This window comes from Cheilinus undulatus, linkage group 15 (genome assembly GCF_018320785.1).
Source record: "Cheilinus undulatus linkage group 15, ASM1832078v1, whole genome shotgun sequence".
NCBI classification, from domain to species: Eukaryota; Metazoa; Chordata; class Actinopteri; order Labriformes; family Labridae; genus Cheilinus; species Cheilinus undulatus.
The window spans coordinates 12,546,783-12,568,867 of record NC_054879.1 but is presented as its reverse complement, the minus strand read 5'-3'; the positions used below and the strand labels follow the sequence as shown (position 1 = coordinate 12,568,867).

The following is a 22,085-nucleotide window of genomic DNA, read 5'->3' as shown; positions in this document are numbered from 1 at the left end:
TTTTTATCACTTTCTCTAAACAATGTCTCTCATATTTGACTGTAAAGTTGGTCAGAGTTTGTCCAACAGACTTCTGCAAATGATGAGACAGCTGTTCATATTTGCAGATGTTCTGATGTTTGTCAGTAGCACTGTCACTGGCCAAGATTAATGCAACTACATCCCTGATGCACCTGGGCATCCCTAGTATTTGGAGCAACTGCTTTGGTTGCACTATTTCAGAGGGAAGGTGGGAGTTGAAAGACCAATTATTTGCTTTGTGGGATTAGTTAGATGAGGGGTTTTCAAATTTTACTATACCAAAGACCCCGATATAGCCTTAACCTCTGTCAGGGACCAAATGTTGAAAAGCCGATGAATTGGCCAGATTCCATGTCTGCCATCAGGCTGATCCATCTTGCAAAGCTACAATCCGGAACAACATTGCCTGGTCTGAGAACGGACCAGACTAATCAGGGTCATTTGAGTAGAACAAGGCGGTAGAAGGTTTAGTGGTACTGCAAGTTTGCTAACAATGGCTGCCACCAATGGCAGTGATTAGCTCAGATGTAGCACACTTAAAGCTGTTCTTGCTCTTCTCCTTACTGCTGCAGAATGAGTTTATAACAGTTACAGGTGGGTTTAGTTGTATTGCAAGCCAGCAGCAATGACTGCTACTGGTGAAGTGATTGGCTCAGATATAGCATTAGCAGCAGTTTTTAATTTTTTTTTTTTTATCAGATCTGGACAGGATTTTTAGTCAAAGAGGTGCAAAGAACTGCTCTGAAAGCTTGTCAATGTCTATTCATTATGTTCAGCACCATTCCTGACTGGCCTCGGTTTGAGTTTTATCCACCAATAGCTCCGCTGTTTGTAAACTACAACAACACCAAGCATTGTAGTCTCAGTGCAGCCTAGAGGACCTATGCAATATTTGACCCTGTGTACACTTTATGAACTGAAGTAGTCATGTAAATCATTGCCAGTTATTTCCCTCCATCAAAGAAGAGATAACCCCACTAATAATAACAATTTAAACACCAACTTAAAACATGTAGTTGTAGTTTATGTAGCTAAATATCAAGAACCATCTCATGTGCAATAGTGTAGCAGTGGAAAAATAAGAGTCTTTATTGTACTTCACTTTTCCTCAGCTGCAGCTGTGGAGATCATTTGGCATGATTAACCTTCCGCTCTGTTCCAGTGACTTCTTTCAGATAGCACACTTTGCTAGAGGGCTGATTTATCACACTGCCTTTAATTGGAAACTTTGGAAGCTGTTTCACTGCTGCAGAGTGCCAGCACAGCTTTTTCACAGCCTTACAGACTTTACAGTACTGGAGCTTTGGCACTGCTGAGACTGGGCACAAGGGACCTCAGGTTTTTAATTACAATGTCAGAGAACTGTAAATACTTGACATCAGAGGTGGGTTTTACTTTCCTTTCTCTAACATGTTCAAAAGACAAAGATCCCTCTGTGCACAGTTGCTTTTAGAAACATAACCTTTTACTTCAGAGACCAGCAGCTTTAGTGCTGCTCCAGAGGAGGGCAGAGTTTGTTTGTTAGTGTCCATTTCAAGAAGACAAAAGGGATGAACTGTAGTGAAAAATGACCTCTGTTAGTGTGGATTTCTCATGGTTGGATAATCTAAAAAATAACTTAAAGTTGTGCTTTAGAAGAGGAACCTTTTTGGTTGTAGATGTTATCTGCAAAGCCTGAGAGAAAAGGCAGAATACAATATTTAAGACCTAGATATTAAAGGAACAGGCAGCTTGGCTTGTAATGAAATACATCGTTGGACCTCTGTTACTTATTAAAGTGACATGGTACGTTTAATAGCAGCCAGCTATGTAGACAGGACTATTATAATAACAATTTAGTCAGATTTTAAGCAGCCAGTCCTTTCCTCCTCAGTGATTTAGTGGTTAATTGTTTTTATATCTTCTATTTAAAAATGACTGAATATTTAAGGTTGATTTTGCTTTCATAAGCTGCTAATACTTCTATTTTAATGTGTTTGTTGTTCTTGTTTGCACTAATTATGAATCATAGACTTAGGACGCACTCACGTGCGGCATTTGGAACTGTGCCCAAGCATGCTTGACCCCCAAAGTCCAGTTTGCTTGACTGATGTTGGGGCCACACTCCAGTATGGTAGACTTCTTTGGCCCTGGCACAAATTTAAGTGCTTTGGGACAATACCATTAAGCACAAGCATATAACATGGTGTATTTTAATTATGATTCATCTCAGGATTTCTTTGGTTAATTGGGATTAATCACGCCCTATTTATAGCATTAATTTGCTATATTGTTCTACTGTCTTAAATCAAGGGTAAGAAACTTCCAGTTAACCTTCTTTTTAAAGTAGACTAAAGGTTTTAACATAAACTTAACCATGGACAAAAGAACTTGTTATGGACTAAAGAGAAAATAAGTGAACATCACAAAGCTAAACTTAATAACAAATGGTTGTTCATGCTAAAGCAAGACTGCCCCCCTTCCCCAGTCCCCTGCTGGCAAGCACTTTCACTGCTTCAGGCCTAGCCTGAAAGTCCCTGGAAGTGTAAGAAGGGGATTAGCTAATGGAGAGGATAGTGGATGGAGCCAGAAGGAGAGAATGCAGTAGAGACATGTGGGAAAGGAGCCACAGGACAGACTTGAACCCAGACCCCCTGCATGTAAATCAATTTAGGGCCTGAGCACAGATACAATATCACATTGTAACAGGACGACAGTGGTAGGTCAGTCATCTTGCAATTGGAAGGTTGTGGGTTTGATCCGCAACTCCTGCAGTCACATCGATGTGTCCTTGGGTAAGACACTTAACCTACGTCAATGGCGTGTAAATGGTGTGAGAATGGGATTAGCTAAAACTGGTGACCAATTCTCCATAGTAACCTCAGCCATCAGCGAATGACTGTGTGAGTGAATGGGTAGGTTCGACCTGTGGTATAAAAGCATTTGAGTAGTTGGATGATTAGAAAAGAGCTATACAAGCTCAAGTCCGTTTACCCGTTTTCACTTAGCTATCTGAGGTTTTTAAAGGGGAATGAGACATTTAGGAGCAGTGTTGGATTTAATCTAAATCACTGTAGTTGAAGGGAGACGCTGACGTGGATCAACCAAATTGTTTAAAAATTGAGAACAAAGCCTGCAATTGCTTGCCATTGAAAATAATATGTGCACTAATTGTGGATCGTAGTTGATTGCAGTTAATGCGATTAATCTTGACAGCCCTACCTAGTGATATTACAACATGATGTCGTATCTGTGCTTAGTCAGGGTTAGGCCTGGAGCAGTGAAAGAGCAGGCCATCGGGGGACTGGGGAAGGGGATGTGAGTCCCCCCCTAAGGCCTTTGCACACTGCCTCCCTGGCATAGCACCCAAATGCATGAGCTTATATAAAGACTCCGTCAGAAGTGGATGGATCCAGTGTTTTCTTTTTTTAAGCAGTGAAAGAGCCACAAAATCTTCATCACTGCTTTTTTTCTTCACAGTAAGATACCGTTTTGCATTGAGCTGCAAATGTTTGCTATGAATAGAAAAATACATGCATCAGACTCAGTGTGCAAAGACTTTTGGTCCCTGTTTAGTCACTTACCGGTCTCCAGAGAGAGGTTAAAAACCTATTTGGGAATGCTCTACCGAACTTTTAGTCAGTCTTGTTAGGTGGAGTTGAGGCAGACCTTTAGCCTCCTGGCAGAATGTGGCCAGCTGTCAGCCAGCTCAGCCACACCCTAACTTAGGTAGATATATGCAAAACTCAGTGTTACTGTAATCAAAACATTATGAAAAAAATCACAAATGTTTAGTTTTCATATATACAGGGAAAACCAGCCTGTAAATGTAATTAATACTGCTAAAGAAAGGTCAAACTGACATAAACTTTAATGAGGATTCCCTTTGCTTCTGCAGCCAGCCCTAAGCCAACACTAAAGGTGGAGTTGAGGCTTTTTGCACTTTCACACTGTCTTCATTTTCAGCTCAAGGTTTCTGCTTGATTTGCATCCAGTCCTTGTTTAATGTGCAGTCTGAGACTTGAGTAAAACCTCAGACTGATCTCCCTCATATATAATTCAAAGCAGAACGTATAAAAAAAACCCTGCTGTCCATTGATTGAAGGCTGCTTCACATTGTTCTCATGACTCCTTGTCAAGCAGACTTACATAACCAAAAGTTAGGTCTCAAAGATCTCAGTGTGGTATTGAATCCCTGTAACAACATTAACAACTTCCTTCCTCTCCTATGTGATGTCTGCTCTGCAGTAAGTGAGAAACGGCAGCTATAGTAGGAGAGGGAGCAGACCAGGGAAGGTGAACTCCTGTTAAGAAAACATGCAAGTGTTGAAGTCATATCCTTTTAAAGGACGGGCGAAAATGAAACAGATGGGGTCATCTTTGATGCTTCTTCTTACATCTTTTCTTAAGTATCTGTGTTTACAGAGAAAAAAACTCCCTTTGTGTGATCGCATCCAGCCAACAGCTCTGAGGCTAACTGAATTATCAGTCACAGGACAAAACACATGCTCGATACACCGCCTTCCTCCTTAGACAACAAGGGTTGGTAGGAAACATGAAAACAACAGAAGCATGGGACAAATCTTTTAATTTGAGAAACCTTGATCAGTTCAAATTGATGTGTATGATCTTAGATTGATCAGATTTTTCATTTTATGAAAGAAAAACATTTAAAGTCCATTACCTTAAATTCAGAATTGCAGTAACAGGAGAAGAGTTAGGCTGGAGATACACCACCAGCAGCATTGTAAATGGAATTGTTCACGCAAGTTACACTCTATGGGTGTTACTGAAGGACACATTTAGAGGGCCCCAGCGAGTTTGAAAGCCAAATTTGTCCAAACAGGTTCCTTTACTTTCTCCTTAATGATTTGTTCCTCTGTTCTCTTAAAAAACAAGTGGAGTTTTTCTGTTACCTTCACATGTTTCGACTGCTAACTTCCTGCAGTCTCCCTCAGAAGAGTCCATGAATCCATGTGATGTATCTTATCAGCTGATCTCATATAGGGTTGGTCATCTTGTCTAGACTGACAGGGTGACCAAAGCTGACCCCAAGCTGTCCAGTAGTGTTAATTTTGGAGTGTTAACTATGACTAAAATATCTATGAACAAACAAAGACTAGACTAAGACTAGCCAAAAACAGATCTTTGATAACTAAAACTATCAAAAAGTAAGCTTAGTTTTCATCGAGATGACTAAAACTAGACTAAAATGTAATTTATTTTAGTCAGACATTCAAAATCCACGATATTTCTCCACTGTGGGTAAATCTCTCAAAATACAATACATCTGTATTTCTGCCTGTCAGCTGGAGTAAGCAGGGACCCCAGGTTTGGTAGAGTGCAGAGAACACACTAACATTGTTTAGTACCAGAATCAGGTAAGAGAATAAATGCTTGGACTAAGTTTTCATCAACTAAAACTATAAAAGGTAGAAATGACTAAGATGTGACTAAAACTAAAACGCATTTAATCTAAAGACTAAGACTGAGACTAGAATTAAAAGTTAACACTGCTGTCTAGCAGCCTCCTCAGAACATCATTGTGCAAGGCAACACTGGAGTGTCATCCCATGCAGTTCATAGTCTTATGGGCTCATTTCTGCAAGGAGAAACACCAGGAAAAATGTGAGACAGGAACATCTGGGAAGATCACACAATCCACCAAAGAAAAAGATAAATGGAGAACTTAAAATCAGAAGAATCTGACCACTGCAAAAGTAAAACCTGCATAATGAAATAGGAAAAACACAAAGGTAATTTGTTCAGAGTAGTTGTTCAGTATACCAAAATATTGGCATTTTTTGGTTCTTTTTATTCAACTGTTCTGTAGCACAATTTCCTGATTTTCAGTACTATTTGTTGGTCAAATGTGGCTCTGGTGCAAGTGACTGATGGAGTGTAAATCAGGCTGGAGGAATTAAAAGTTTTATGTGGATCACCACAAGATGGCAGTATGAGCAAGTAGGCAGGCACTGTCATTGGGGAGATAGACATGCTACAGTTATAGTCAGAGAAATACACATCTGCTAACGACAACAGCCAATCATCCGGTGTAATAACTCTCTGTCCTGTAGAAGGGAAGGGGAACGGGCTACCGATATCTCTCTTGGGGCTACTTTACCCACACAGCTGACTCTGATGGCAAACCAAGGGAAACATTTGTAAAGCATCTTTGTGAACCAAGCGACAACCTCCTGTCCTGAAAAGATGAAGCCAATGCAGAAGTACAAAAAATTGCAATACAGCGAGTGTCCACTTGAGGCTGGCTGCAGGAACACCGGAAGTCACAAACACAACACATGTTAAAAAGCAGTTTTTTTACACTAGAAATAAACTGGTTTACAGCCATTTTATTTATTAACATTTTATTGTAAAAGGCCTGTTTAAGGGGTGCAGATGGCCTGGCAGTTTGGTTGCACCGTGTATGGGGTGGCTTAGCAGGAATCATCAGAATCACAGAAATCATTAGGTTTAGTATACACATATGCATAGACAGACTCAAGCATATCTCCTGGGTAACACATTTTAAACCTTAATACTATTTTTTTGGCCACATAGGGGAAGTGGAAAAAGCTGTAAACACAATATAGTTGTATTATCACCTTGTAAAGCTGCTATGGCTAATAGCTGCCTATCCAAATATCCAGTAGACACAGTGCAAAATTTTGCATCGGAGTCGTGTTTCTGGCCACCTGGGGTTGATGGGAGCTTTGAGACTGAACCTAAACAGTAAAATTGATGCAAGCAAAACACTGAGCAGGGTAATGCAGAGTTCACACAGAGCTTGGTATTGAGCAAAACATGAAAAAAATACTCATCCTAGCCATCTTAAACAAAAACCATAATTGCAGCTCAAATAAGAGTTTAATTGTCATAAATTAGCTAGCAACAAAAGAAAAAATAATTACTATATTATGAGATCCCTAAATTCCGAACAGTCATGTGTAAGCCCTCCTTGTTCTAGTGAAACAAGGAGTGGTGGCTAATTGCCATGTATTTAGTAACTGCATGGTAGCAACATGTGCATAGATACAGCAGAATAAACAAACAGGAACGCCCAGCTCTTAACATGATGGAGTAATCAAACGTTGTTGGAAGGAATGTCAACAATAAGCCAAGTGCAATGTAGGAGACATCAGTGGAGGGATTAAGTGAGGAGAATGACCTGCTGGAGCATACTGTTAACATTTATGGCTCTAGAAGACTGGATGAACAGTTGCTGAGTGTGCAGGCTCTTTTCCCGGCATCACTAAGCTTCCCTGACCACCACAACAGCTGTCGCTGAAATGCCTTGCTGGAGGAAGACTCCTCATTACACGCTGAAGGAGCTCTGGGACTTTTTTGTCTGGGTTCTCCACCCATATATCCACATCCTTTCCTTTAACTTAAAGTGACAGATTTTCCATGCTTTGCCTTCTTCCACCGTGAGCTCCTGCTGCCTAATCATGACCATCCAGGAGAGAATCCATGTGAAATGTGGCCTCCACGCTGCATGGGCGTTGTTGAACGTTCCACTGGCCGCTGGGGGACAGGGATCTGCTTGGCTCTGACACTGCATGGGAAAGCCTGAGTCAGACTCATGAAACTGGACCTCACCCAAACGGCTCTCCCTCTGAATGTCCTTCATTTCTCTCTGTCCTGTTCTCTGTTTATCTTTCATTTAAGCTGACCCTCAGTCTTATTTTTCTCTCTGTCTGTCCTTGGATTTTATTTCCCTGCTTATTCCTAATCTCAGAATCTGCATAACACCTCCTGATGTCCTTTTCTGTTCTGGTTTGTTTCTTATTTAACATTTCTGGAGGTGGCACTTCACAAATTAAAATTTGGAAAGAGAAAAAGTGCTGCTAACTGATAAGTATGTTTATGTACTGAAACTGCAAATAAGAAGTGGATAAGGGCCCGTGTCCACTAATGCAGTTTTATTTACATTGGCAGCAACCAGCACTCAATGTCTAATCACAAAAATGTCCTCCGTGTCAGCTGTTTTTTTGTTGCTGTACTCACATCACTCTCAGTGGAAACAGTTCAACTTTTTGAACACCACTGTGTCAGTGCCCCGTCTTCCCCACCAGTTAAAACTGTAAAGGAGTGCTACTTCTGTTGTCAGCTTTGTCAACAACAGTGGCAAATAATAACCCAAATGCGCACAAAGACACAATTTCCAAGTCTTGACCCGCAGCTAAAAAAAGCTAAAGATAAGATTGAATATTAGACATTTGGAGTAATTTAAGATAGACCTAACCTTCCATCCATCTTCCTCCGCTTATACTGGGCTGGGTCATTGTGGTAGCCGGCAAGGCAAGTCAACTCAGACATCCTTATCCCCGGTGACACTTTCCAACTCCTTCTGGGGGATCCTGGTGTGTTCCCAGTCCAGACATGATATACTGTTTAATCTCTCCAGCACATTCTGGGTCTTCCCCGAGGTCTCCTCACAGCTGGACGTGCCCGGAAAACCTCCAAAGGGAGGCGTCCAGGAGGCCTCCTGATCAGATGCCCGAACCACCTCAACTGGCTCTTTTCAATGCTCCTAGTTCTTGGTGGATGTCTGAACTCCTTACCCTTTATTGAAGGCTGAGCCCAGCCACCCTCCCTGTAAAGTGAGAGTTGTGTCTGCATCCTATAGGCACAATGTCGAAAGCAGTCAGTTGAGGTAGTTCGGGCATTTGACCAGGATGCCACCTGGTCTGTGGAGGTCTAAATTAGTGTTGCAGCTCGACTTAAACACAAACATTCTGGCCTTGCTTGAACCAAACAATGGTACGAGCTAAAAGAAATCCATCAAGGCAGGCTTATACAGCAGTGTTGGTTTGTTTATAGACAGCATTCATGAGATCATCAAGGTAATAAAATCCCCCAACAAACAGGAAATATAACAGGCTGGGAGCATATTAACCTCAAATACAGACGGATAACTTTCCCATGCTTTACATTCTTTAATCCTTGGTATGCATGATGAGTACACTAAATTATACAAGCACAGACATTCACAGACGCCCAAAAACAAGGGGGATTCCCACTCCCTACACTGCAGCCTGGTCCCTACATGAAAGGTATGAACCTCACATAAACAAGCGTGTTGTTGTGTTACCATAACCATATGTGCACTCTGTACCAGCCCTCCCTTCCTTCCTGGCCCTTGTCATTAATAGCAGATTAAATAACGCTCAGCGAGCCGACATCTGGAGAACACGGCTTCATCTGAAGGTGTTACTTTTAGAGCCACCTTCCATGTAATTACTTCCCACCAGCATCAAAGAGGACGGTCATTCTTTCCATGTTGTGGTGAAATACTTAATGTGCTACAAATTTGTACCACACATTCTTCAGTAATGTCCCTTTGTCTGCTACTGGATAATGGCTGGTGAGGGTGTGGAAACAATGTACGAACTACACTTCAAGACTGTCATCAGGGCAAATTAAAGGCAGCCAACCAGAGCTGATGTAACCAGTATCTTTGTATTAATGAAAAAGTCAAGATATAGAATAAGCTGGAGAGTCTTGTAGGCTTTGTGGTTCCTTCTAGTAAATAGTTTAGTTTTGAAGGCCACCATTATCATACTGACGGAAACATTTAGGAACAAACTTGCCTTTTCTCCAGTCATTAAATGGTTAAGAGGTTGATCCTTCCTCTGATCTATGAGAGAACTGAAATTATGGAACTACTACTTTTACAGCAGGGCTTTTCATCACCTTTAAATGAATGGGAGAGTAGTTAACAAGTTTTAGGTGAGAGAGCAAATTGAAAATCATAAGCTTAGGATGCCTTTTTCATAGTCACTGGCATGTTTTTACTTTAGACCAGAACAACAAAAATGCTCTATTTCTGTTGCCCCCAGTTTTCCTTGTTGTTGTACGGCTATGATTGGTTCTACAGGCTTGAAAGGTGAGACAAATTGGGGCTGTTGTAATTTTATTGCTTTCAACAACAAGGTATAAGAAGCGGATGTCATCCATTGGCAAATATGGCCTTGGGCCTGCATTCAAGCTAGAACCATACTTGGAGAAATGGTTGAAAATATAACACATTGTTGAAACCCTATCCTTGTTAAAAGCTTTTCCTGGTAACCACTAATTAATGAAGAGGTAACCAGCTCTAAAACGGACTCTTCTTTTTCTTAAATATTCTAATAATGCTAATAAAAATGTTTTAATGTTTCCTTACTTGCTCTCTTAATGGGACTAAAGTTTAAAAGACTAACAGTTTTAAAACAAATGGTCGACTGGTATTGATTTTCCAGAGCCAAAATCAATTCTGATTTTTAGGAGTTATTTAGATTAATAACTGATATTTGGAATTAATATGCATTTCATGTAAAAATACACCATAGACAGTTTCAGTCATTTAAATGTTAAGTTGACGTATGATAGGATGTCTACCGGCCATTCAAAAATGAGACTTCTTCATAACTAATTACTAAAAATGAATATGGCTATCACTTTTGTGACACTGAGGCAATCAGACATTGTTGTGGGCAAGACTAGCGAGAAAATAGAGCCACAAGTGGGGACAAAAGTCACAACAAATATTAAATAACTAAAACTAAAACACAGATATAGATTTGGCCAAATGCTGAAGATAACTTGGCCAGTGCAAGCTGCATGGTTCTTCCATCACACCAGGGCTCTGTCACCAGCTTGACTCTTCACCATTGGCCCCCATTGGTGGAATGAATTACCCTACTCCATTTGATCCATAGAGTCCCCTTCTACTTTCAAGAGAAAGCTTAAGACCCAGTTCTTTTGGAAACACTGCGCTTACCTAGACAACTCTCCATTGTTGTCCCCAGTGGTAGAATGATTCTACCAGATCCACTTTCTCTCTACTTCTGAAAGTTTTTAGGCCATTTCTAAACAACCAAGCACTTTGTGCTTTCATGAAGTACATATTGGTGAAGACAATGTAATCGGAGATAAAGAAAGAAAAACTGCATCGACACATCATGTGCAAAGCATCTAGCACTGCATATCAGTACCATGTGTTCATTCAGACTTGAAAAACTTTGCGGCACTTACTGATGTTGTTCTTGTATTGTGCTTACTCTGAGATGGACCTGACTTGGAGAAGAGTGTCTGCTAAATGACACTAACACTGTAACAAGATCATCCCTGATAATCTGTCAGGACAATGATCAATCAACCTGCTTAAAACCCATTGAGAATTTTTTTTCTGTGTGTGGCAGTCTGTACTGTGCCCAACATGCTTTAGCTTTGAAATCCAGTTAGTTTGGCTAGTGACTGTTCTATACCACACTCAAGCATGGTACACTTCAGTAAGAATGCTTATGCATGTGCACAAGCACGATTGCGAAGTTGCACGTATAACCAATATGACTGTTCCTCTTGCAATCAGTGTGAACACATTGCAAAGTGTACCTCCAATTTCCACATACTCCTGCTTCTATTTTCAGCACTGACTGATGCCAAACCATGCCAATCCACGTAGAGCAGATCAATACAAACACCCAGAAAAACCTGCAAAGCATCTAGTCAACTTCAAAGTACAACACAATGCATAGACTCCTGATTGTAAATCATCACTTTATCAACATTAGGTCTCCTTCTGTGGCACAAGCTACGGATCATCAGGAGGTCAGACGATCACAGAGCTACTACTGCACCACTGAGGAGGTAAAGTTAACTTTTGAGGTGGAAAATTACAGAATTTTACATGACACCACACATCCTTTGTAGCTTTCAACATCACCTGTGGCGGAAGCAATAAAATCATGGAACCATGTCAAAATGAATGGCAAGTCAACCTCAGGGACATTTCCCATGTGAACTTTAAGTGCCCCCATTATCTTGTAATCTTGAGTCTTGAGCTACTTAGGGTTGCAGGGTGCTGTGCAGCACTCCAGACACGCCAGCAGTCGCTCACCTTTGGTTGTAGCAAAGTGCTGCACACGTGGATAGTGTCGTAGTGGAAATTGGAGGTTAATGGGCTTTGTCTGACCAAAACATCTCAAAATAAGCCACAAAGTGAGTAAAGTTACCGTCAAGTTGTTTGCATATTACTTCATTGTGCCCAGAAGGGAACTAGGGAGGTTGGACAAGCGTGCTTCTGCACGGTACAGGGCAATGAGTCCTAGTGTGAGTGTAGCTTATAAACAACCAGTGAACTCAGTAGTAGCAGTCAGCTGTAAAAGTTAGCTGGTAACAACAGCCTCCAGTAGTCAGAGACATCGCTCACTCTGGGACTGTGGGTATCGTAGTTCTGTTTTTGCCAGTGACTGAGAATAAACCATGTACTTGTCCTATGAACTTGTGGCTCATACAGGAGCGTATGCCATAACTTCAAACTTCTGTGGTAAGTCTACCTTGAAGTGGGTGTTTTGTATGTCCATGATGCTCTTCAGGCATTTTCGGGGGTAGATGCACCTCAGCTGAGACTCAGGTTTCGTTACTTTCGTCCAGTCATCTTTAACTTGTTTGCTGTCTTGCTCTCTGTCCTTTACAACATGGTGCATGACTCCAGTTTTAATCTTCCATAAAAAACCTTATTTTTACATCAGAACATCACAAGGGAAACATGCAATTCACATGATAAACTGTCTCTCTGAGTTGAAAGACAAACTGAGCTGCCGACTGATAAGTATGTATCTCCATGCTGCTGTTGACACTGTTTGACTTTGAATTGCTGTGAAGTCAATGGATTCATTCATGGCACTTTCTTTCTGGTTGCAGCTGTAGAAGGAGTGTATGTGAGAGAGAAAGTCAGAGAGAGAGGGGAAAAGAGACCGAAAAGGCGGGCGAAGGAAGGGTGGGGGGACTCATATTTAACCTGTAACTTGAGAAGCTGATAACAAGGAGAGAATGAGGAATGGGCTCGTGAAAAAGACAGTGACACTGAGAATTAAAAGAGCTGAGCTTTTGTTTCCTGAGCCGCTGAAATCTTCCTGGGAAATTCAGCTCGGTATTTTCTCCTCTCCCTCTTTACTCATGTGTCTCCCTGTTTGGGAGGAGGGTGAAAATGGATTGAACAAGAGGGAGGAGAAATAGCAGGCAGAGAAAAAGAGGGAAATAGCTGTAGCTTGTAGCCAGACTTTCCCTGCTTATTCAGCGCTGAGTGCTGCACTGCGCCGTTTCCAGTTGTGGGATGTTAAGATTTGCCTTTGGCTGCACTTCTCCCCACTCCTGAGCTCACATAAAGACTCTTTGGACATTTTTATGCTCATTTTCTTCTTCAGAGGAGGAGGAGGCAGAGACTAGCCAGACCTATTAGCCTGGAGACACACACCAACTCTCTCTCTCTCTCTCTCTCTCTCTCTCTCTCTCTGACTCTCACGTTTGTACACTCCTCCAGCCAGCTCCGTGCTGCACCAAGGTAACACTGAGTGGATTTAGCTTTAGCCATCTGGTTGACTCAGAGGAAAACCTCTCTGCTGCACAGAGGGGTGGAAAAGGGAAAGGACGATGCAGCACTAGCCGGGCAGAAGAAACCAAAGAGTGAAAAAGAGAGACGACACAGATTTACAGTGAGACAGGATGGCCACCGCAGTGTTTCAGGTAAGGAGTGAGGTTGTAACAGTGGGAACACAGCTGCTGCCTGTGTGGTATGTGAGCGCCTTGGCTGTCCCAAGTGTTGTATGTGCTGCGCTTGGTTTCACAGCAAACCCTCTGCAGTATGGATCTGCTTTATTAGGCTGAAAGACTTTAACAGCTATCAGATGTTTTATTCAGGCGTTTATGTATGTTCTTCTGTCATAAAGCATTGCCACTGCACATGCATGTGAAAAAGTGCTTTATAAATGTTTACATGCCGGTTTGCACGGCCCCTTAAGATGATATGAATGTTCGCAAATGATCCTGCAGTGGAGATAGATAGGAGTTTGTTGTATCCCTGTAGACTTGTTTGTGCAATGTAAAGCTTCTGTGTCTGTGTGTGGTCCCCTCAGCTCACCATGTTCTGTGGTCACTGGCCCTTGGTCATAGCTGGAATGACAGTGGTGGCGTATGTCTCCTCTGGTTTCCTCTTTTCATTCCTGCAAACAATTGGTCACACTTTTGAGGATACTTTAATTGAAGCATTGTGTCATAGTACAGTAACTCTTCCTGAACTCCAGATCAAAGCTTACTTTTTCAAAAAGCAGCATTTATGGTAGAAAATCATATTTCATTGAAGTCCTGAGAATTTTTTATGAGTGAGAGTTTTGTGTGTTGGTGTGTGTGCAGCCATGAGCCCGGCCACAGTGTTTCACAATAGGACCTTGCAAAAGTTGTTGCACTGAAAACATCACCCCAGGCTTGAGAAAACCCAACAGCACTCTGGGAATTTTTGGCACGGTGAGTGCGCTGAAATTGCCTCCAATTTGCCTCGAATTTGGGAGAAAAAGAATAAGGGCACAGTATTAAAACTCAGGGCTAATTCTGCGGTTGCACTATTCGCTGTCAGCTGTGATTTTCAGCCGTCTGGATTCATAATGGATTGATGTTGAGCTGTCAGGGCCACATTACAGCCGTCTCTATGAGCTAAGAGTTAAATTGTGTTAAGTCCTTTAAGCATTTCCTGTGTAAATGCATCTACATGATGTTACACAATGCAGCTAAATGCCTGTCCCAATCCATTGTTGCCGCTGTCATCTCAGTGATGTTTCAGTCATGGAGCATACTTTCACCAGGCCACCGAGTCAAATCAGTTACATGCCCAGGGTTAACCTGTTAGGGGGCCCTGGGATGAATAATTGCCCCTGTTGGCCTCTGCACACTTCCAAGCATTGTGTCTGTGTCCTGTCACTTCCCAGTTCCCACCAAATACAGTCCGCGTAGCACGCTATATTGTACAAGGCAGCCTTAGGGATCTGACAAAAGCCAAACAGGACTCCTGCAGGAGTTCCTGTGTTGCAATGAAGTTTTAGAATGTGCTTTAGAAATAAAGTGGACTGAATTGAAAACAGCTATATCTAGGCGTATAGAACGAACAAAAACACAAGCGCATAGGGTCTTTAAACACAGTTTTGAAAAAGGGGCTCTTCAAGAGGTGGCTGTGGATCAGTGGTAGAAGGTTTGGAAGGTTGGGGGTTGATCCCAGCTCCTGCAGTGACACACCAAAGGTGTCTTAGGCACTAAAACCCAGACTACTTCAACTGCTGCATCAGTCAGTGCATGCGCATTTAAGCCAAGCCAAGCCACATAGTTCACTTAGGATATTTAACAGGACTACTGTCCTTGTCAGAGCATTTAAGTATCTAATGGAAATTGATTTATTATTGATTGCAGTGGCCACAGCAGACACGTTTCAACTCGCGGACTTCTTCAGCATTTAAGAAGTCGAAATGCATCTGTTGTGGCCACTGTCTTACCTAGAAATAAAACCACTATAAATAACTTTTTTTGAGTGCTGACTCCTCAGTTTTGTACGTTTGTTTTGCTTTTTTTGTTATGCTCCTCAAGAAGTTTACCACTGGAGTGTGCTCCATGCCATACCAGCACCATGCCAGACCATGCATCTAGAATCTTGGCCAACAGAAGGGCCACACTACCAGTGTAATCCTGACCCCTCATCGTATGCTGGCGTCACCACTGTCTCCACAACTGTGTCGACGGTCGCCAAGGGGGCGGGTCGAAGAGAGTGATTCATAAGTACAGAAGTGCTCTGTGTGATCTTAGTGGTAAAAGAAAAAAAATGAAACAATTATTGACTCCTTCTGATTTATCAAGAAGAGGACAATATTGGCGGCAAAATAATGAATGTGATAAATGTCAAGAAAATCACTGTATGAACACAAAAATCTCCAGAGGGAGAAATAGTGGGAACTTGTTTGATGCCACTCTGGTAAATCATGATACAAATATTAAACAAATGCTCTCCTATCAGTTGGTTCACGTCAAGATTCACATCACTAACATCAGCTCAGGGTGTAAAACTAGATGAAGATGCAAGAACAATTCTGAAATGCTTGACTGGTTGAATCGTGGTCGTCATTAATTATATCACACTACAAGAGTGTGCGTCGTTCCTGAAGCTCATAATCGGACACGATGTTTGATGATGGGCTGTAACATTGTAGTCAGGGTTGAATCTGACTGACTTCATGTTGTCTTAGCTGGCCTTAACTCACAAGTGGACTGACTAGAACACTCTGCTGTCCCCTCCTGATTTTACATCAAACCTAAGAACACTTTTTTATTCCCCTGAGATTGCACTTTATCCTCTTTATTTCTGTTGCTCTTAGCATTTGTCTGTCCTGTTGTTCTTAAATTGGCCATGTGTTTTAGTCTCTTTTAACATTTTTATTTTTATTTCTGAGGCACTTTGACCAAATTTTTGTTGCTTCTATTATCATAAGTACATTTGAATTTTATTGGATTTGGACTTAATTTGTTTAGGCTATCAAGTTATGGTAAATGATAGACAGACTGGAGCTTGTATAGGGCTTTTCAGGTCTTCTGATGACTTGATGCACTTGAAGACCCTAGGCTACACCTACCCAACACCCATTCTCTCCACATTCATACACTGATGGAGGACTGTTGGCTGATCCCGTACAGATGCATCCATGAACATTTACACACCCCCAAAACAGCAGTGGGAGCAAGTGTCTTGCCCAAGGACTGCAGGAACTGGGGATCTAACCCATGACCTTCTGATAATGAGACAACCCTCTCCTACCCACTGAGCCATGGTTGCCTGAGTCAGCCACTAAACAGTCTGTTAAGTGGTTTTAGGCTGAATGTTGAAAACATGGACGGTTTTACAGTTACGTACATTTCGTACATGCCTTATGCTTTACTTCTGGTATTTATGTGATACATGACATCCCTCTAGCCTACAGTGATAACAGACGGCTGATGGCCATGCATAGCTTTTATGTGTTCAAAGCCTTTCAGGGAGGCTGTGGATCATGTGCAGAAGACCCAGACCAGTTTGGGTCTGATTGAGGAGTAAACTCCAACAGATGTGTTTGTCTGACTTTGAGAAATTCGATTTAATTCTGACTTCAGTTGGACTAACATGCTTACATGGATGATTAAAGTCCAGTTTTAGTGGGATTAATAGCAATTTGACTTCTTCCAACTACATGTATTATAGTACATATTTTACACTGTGTCCTCTGCCATCAGCATGTGAATGGTAAGTGTGATCTTTGGTGTAAATGCCACTTCATGTTAAAAGACAGCCAGAGAAAGTCTTGACATGTTCAATCCCATTCAGCATTTATTACAGCCCATTCAAGTGCATAGTAAGAACAATATTTAGCTCTCATTTTGGTTGGTCCTAAGGGTTTTATGGTAGCTTTAAAGGACTGTGGGCTTAATTTAAGTTTTAAATTTGTAGTAGATGGCCACACAGTGAAACTGCAACAAGCTCTAAATGCTTTTGAACAGTTAACTCACCTTTTAAAGCTGAAGCTATAGCCAATATATGCTTATTTGCAATCTAGCAGAAATGGAGCAATACTGGAGTCTAGTTGGGGTTATTTTCGTGCTTAAACTGTTGAATTTAAGCCAAGTAATCCTGTTTTGGTTTCTAAAAATCCCAGAACACATTAGATATTATTCAGTGATTGTTAAGCCTCTGGGGGTCACTGCAAATGTTTTAGGGCTTACGCTCTAGGCAGTAGATAACTGGATTGATGATACGAGATATCCGGATGAAGAATTCCTCTTCATTCCACAGGTTATTGTTTACAGTCCAAGACATAAGAATACAGTTTGATTTGGCCCAGGATTTTTTCTGCACTGATACTGTCATAGAGATACTGTAGATTTTTTTTAAAGCTAATTTGTCAAAGAATAACTGACAACATTGAGTCTTTCCTGCAAGTAACCAAAGCCTGTTCAGGAATGATTAGTCAATGCCAGCTGGGCTGAAAAGGAAACTATAAAACATACAACACTGAACATCTTCTCATGGTCGACAGATTCTGCACTCAGATGTTGATATCTGTTTATAGTGATTAAGTCCCTACCAACTCATGAGGGAAATATCCCGCTCCCATCTGCAAAATGCTCCACTGTGTTCACAGGCTAGTTGCTAACTGTGACTGCCTGCTGTTTGATGAATAGCAGGAAGTGTTTAGGAGGGCTGTTTGTGCCTGTATGCCATGCATTGATCCTGGAAGTTGAGTTGATGTGAGCAGCGAGGTCGGATTCTAACAGTTAAGTTGATGCTGTATTATGAAACTGCCAGAATTCTTGACAGAGCTGAGGACACTACCTCTTTATTTTTTAAAGCTTCTTTGACATTGTAGTTTAAAGTTGTGATATTAACACCCTTGTGAGGATCTTTACTATGAACATCTCACACCGCTAAAATGTGCAATCAGCTGACAGAAGGGTACAGCAGTATTACACCATTGTAGTAGTTCAGTAGTACAGTAGTACAGTTGGGCTTCATTACAGTGTTATCACAGGAATACACTGAAAAAAATACCTATACACTGTTTGCAGATGATGTCACATGACAGGGAAGAACTCCAGGTGGGGGGCAGAAAGTGATCTCTGCATAGAAAAGGCCAATCAAAGTGCTAAAGCTTTGTTCAGTTTACAAGTGTGCTAGAAGAATAAAGAAATATTCAGTAACTTTGAGGCCTGAAAATAGTGACAAATTCAGGGAGAACAGTTTAAAAGGCTCATGGAGAAACAGAAGAGATTGATCATAAGTCTGGATGAGTGGCGTATGATCCATTTCCACAAAACTGTCCAGTTTGGTTGACCACAGTTTGACATAATTTGGCATTTTAAACCCTGTTGCATGTTCTTCCACAGCTAATGTCCGTCCAGCCTCACTCGTTGCATTCTGAAATATGTTTCTTTTTAGAGATCTAGATCATCTGACTTAGATCAGAAATAAGAGTCTGTTTTTTGAGTCCCAAATGGCTCTTCATTTGGTACCAGTTTGTGTTTTTAAATGTGTATTAAATGACAAATTAAAGGAAACTGGCTCTCAATTAGGAGCCAGCTCTTAATTTTCATATAAAAGAGCTGATTCTTTGAACAGGCTCTTTCATCAAGACATCACTACTCAGTTGCATACCCCACAAAGTCTATTTGATTATTTGACCATTGCATGTTAAGGAAAAAAAAACACAAGGGTGAAAAGCTGTTCAAGTGGCACTGTAGTCTTTTAGCTAAGCACAAGACGCCTCCAAACTCTTATCTCCCTTTCCCTGGATAGATGTGTCGTTGAAAATCTGCAGGACAGAGTCATTTGTGATATCAGTATTGTACGGGACCCATGAAGGGACATTTGCAGATAAATACAGTTTCTCTAGTTCATGAGATAGTTAGTCGTGTGCAGGAAATCGTTTTGCTCCCAACAGGTTTTAATGTGCGCTCTAGAAACATTCTCATGAACAAAAGAAAATTTTGCATGCACACCAGAAACTTCTTATTTTTTTCAGCCCATGCCCCTTAGGGGCTCCATAGTTTGAAACAGCTGATTGGTAGGAAACAGTATTCTGAGGCAGAAGAACACGTAGCTGAGAAATGCATCCTAAAAAGTAGTGCCAAACACTTAGATTTTCTTCTGGAAAAATAAAATTCTCAATAAATATTTATCTTAGTGCATATTTGATTTTTGGTTTGATTGCTTCTTGGCCCATTTTATACCTACAGTTTTCTAAATAACATGACACACCTGAACCTGTCTGTAGCTCTGTGAAGCCAAGATTCCTTGCCAATGCCACAACAGCGCTTGTCTTAAAGGGAAAACGCACGCTGAAATCTCTGATAGCTTATGCCACTTGTACAATCCAACTTCAAAAGTATTGAAATATCCCTTTAATCCTGAAAAAATCTGTTAAGTAAAGTGTATGGATTATACCCAATATATTTAAAATGTTTCTGGTGATAAATGCGGCGTGCAGGTTCACCTAGAGCTTCTTGTGGCTCTTAACTTGTGTTTTTTACCTTCTTCTTCCTATCTTACATTGTCGCATCATCCCAATCATGTGACTACAAACAACCTCTTTCAATTTTTCATGTATTTCAATAATCAGAATGCCTTTAAAAACATCAGTGTTTTGTTGTTGTAGTTGCTGCGTGACGCATACATTCCTTGGTCCGACGTAAATGTAACACCACTCTGTCTTGCCCGGACAGCAGCAGTCCTCATGACTCCTGGTCGTGTGGGAACTGTGTACATCCTCTGGCAGCGAGCCCGTGCCGGAGTGGATTTCAGAGCAGACATTTTTCATCATTACCATCTGCTAGCGACGCAGTGCTCCACTCAATCCCCCCGACCCTCCTTTAGGCAACTCGTGATAGATGCCTTACCACAGACTCACATGCAGCCAGGACTGACATGTACCGTAAGACGGGGCTGGGCAGTTGGGGAAGGTGTGCGCTGAAAGACTTGGTGTCTATATGTGTGTGTGAGTCTGTGGGATTAAGGCTGAGGCAGTGGTCCATGACCATATAAAACCAGCAGCATGGATTCTCATGCTTCTCTGCTGATGTAATCCTTCTTTGGTGTATGTGTGAGTGTGCTTTAGTCCCTGCAGACACAGCCTAACCTCTTCCATTACTATGTATTGCTTTTTATTGTTTTTCACATTATTACAGAACACACTCTGGCTGTCACTGTGATAAATGTGAGTCTTTAAGAGTCCTGTTTATAAGAGTGGAAGCTTTGTTTCATTTCATCGTCACTGCGTAAACCTCAAGAGGGAAAGCTGGATGAGCTGCTAAACCAAACCTCTGTTTCCCTCGCTCAGTTTTAACACAAGAAAGACCATTTTGGATGTTTCCAGCTTTTTAATATGTATAACTTTACAGAATCAAAAGTTATAATACCACTTGTCCTTGGTTTCTCTGAAAGGTGTTAGAGCTTAAAATGTTATTTCAACAAATTGCACAAAAGGCCACAGGCAGCCATTTTTACTGTGCAGATTTTGCTGCACCTAAATTGCTACTTTTTTCAGCATTTGCAGCAGCATCTTGGTATCACATACTAAGATGCCTATTGGACCATTTTAGATGTGAAGTAGTTGAATTTAACCAGGCTGAGGGGCATGATCAAGGGCTTGTTTGAATGACTATTTTAGGCCAGGACATACTAAAGCACAATTTGCAGAGGAGTAGTTTTACCTTGAGACCTCTGATAATTTATGAATTACTCCCTGATGTGTTTGTTGCATTGCATTTTCACTGTATAAGCAAAGTCTCTAAAATACTCACTGCAACATGACAGCAGCAATGAAAACACATGGAATTTTTATTTCTAAATTCCATACAAAAATGCAATGTCGTGCACAAGTTTTGCAAGCAATGTTTCCTTCATGTGTCCTTCACATACTGTTACATAGTCATTCTAGTTGGCTGTTTGGAATTCTGGCTTTTCTAGTGTTCTAACTTGCCCTACTTTTTTTTTTTTTTTTTCATCCGTCAGATCTGTTTTGCTCTCTTGTGGTCATCCACTGTACTTTTATCTCTATACGTCATTATTCAGGTGGATGGATAGATGCATCGGCACTTGACTTAGTTCATGCTTGCTACTCATCTGGTCTAATCCAATACTAATGATGTTGCTTTGTGGGACTTTCTTACATGTGCACAGAAGGCTCTAAAGAAGACCTATAATGTCCATGCAGCAATTTATTTATACCCCTTGTCCTGTGGGCTAAACTGCTGGCACATACAGTGAACCTGCAGCAACATAAATAACCTATCGCTGTGCCAAAGCATCATGCCTTACAGTTGGGCTTTTAGTATAATTAATAGCATCCAATGAGGGCACAGTAAAAGCATCAGGATTTCAAGGGCGCAATATAATGTTTCACTTAAGGCAGTTACCTAGCAGGTTGCCTGACTCGCTTGAGAAACTGCTGTCATAGGCCCAGAGGAAGGCGTTTAAAGAGTGAATGAAGGAGCATGTCCACACACTAATTCTGCAGTAAAAATGAACAGTGGACCCCTTTAGAATTTACTGCTTTGGGGCCGTTACAGCCCACTAGCATAACAACATGACAGAGCCCACCAACCTGGACAAAACCATTCATAGTCAGTCACCCAAAACTGAAGCAATGCCGTCACTTAAAGCAACAGTATGTAGGTATTCAGATTGATGTGCGTCTTTCTTTCATAGACAGAGAGAAAAGGAGGCAAAGCCGGCAAAGATATTGTGAGAAGCAAAAGAA

General features: G+C 41.3%; 1 protein-coding gene across 9 annotated transcripts in view; it reads left to right on the top strand.

Moving 5' to 3' along the window:
* tns1b (tensin 1b) overlaps window positions 1-22,085 on the top strand; it is a 319,315-nt gene that overhangs the window by 140,713 nt on the left and 156,517 nt on the right. Inside the window, exon 1 of one of the 9 annotated variants that reach the window (XM_041806330.1) lies at window positions 12,915-13,512. The exons of the other annotated variants lie outside the window; for them this stretch is intronic. Coding sequence (XP_041662264.1) covers window positions 13,492-13,512 — 21 coding nt within the window. The 5' untranslated portion in view covers window positions 12,915-13,491. Of the gene's footprint in view, window positions 1-12,914; window positions 13,513-22,085 lie in introns of those variants that run through there. 9 annotated transcript variants of the gene reach the window in all.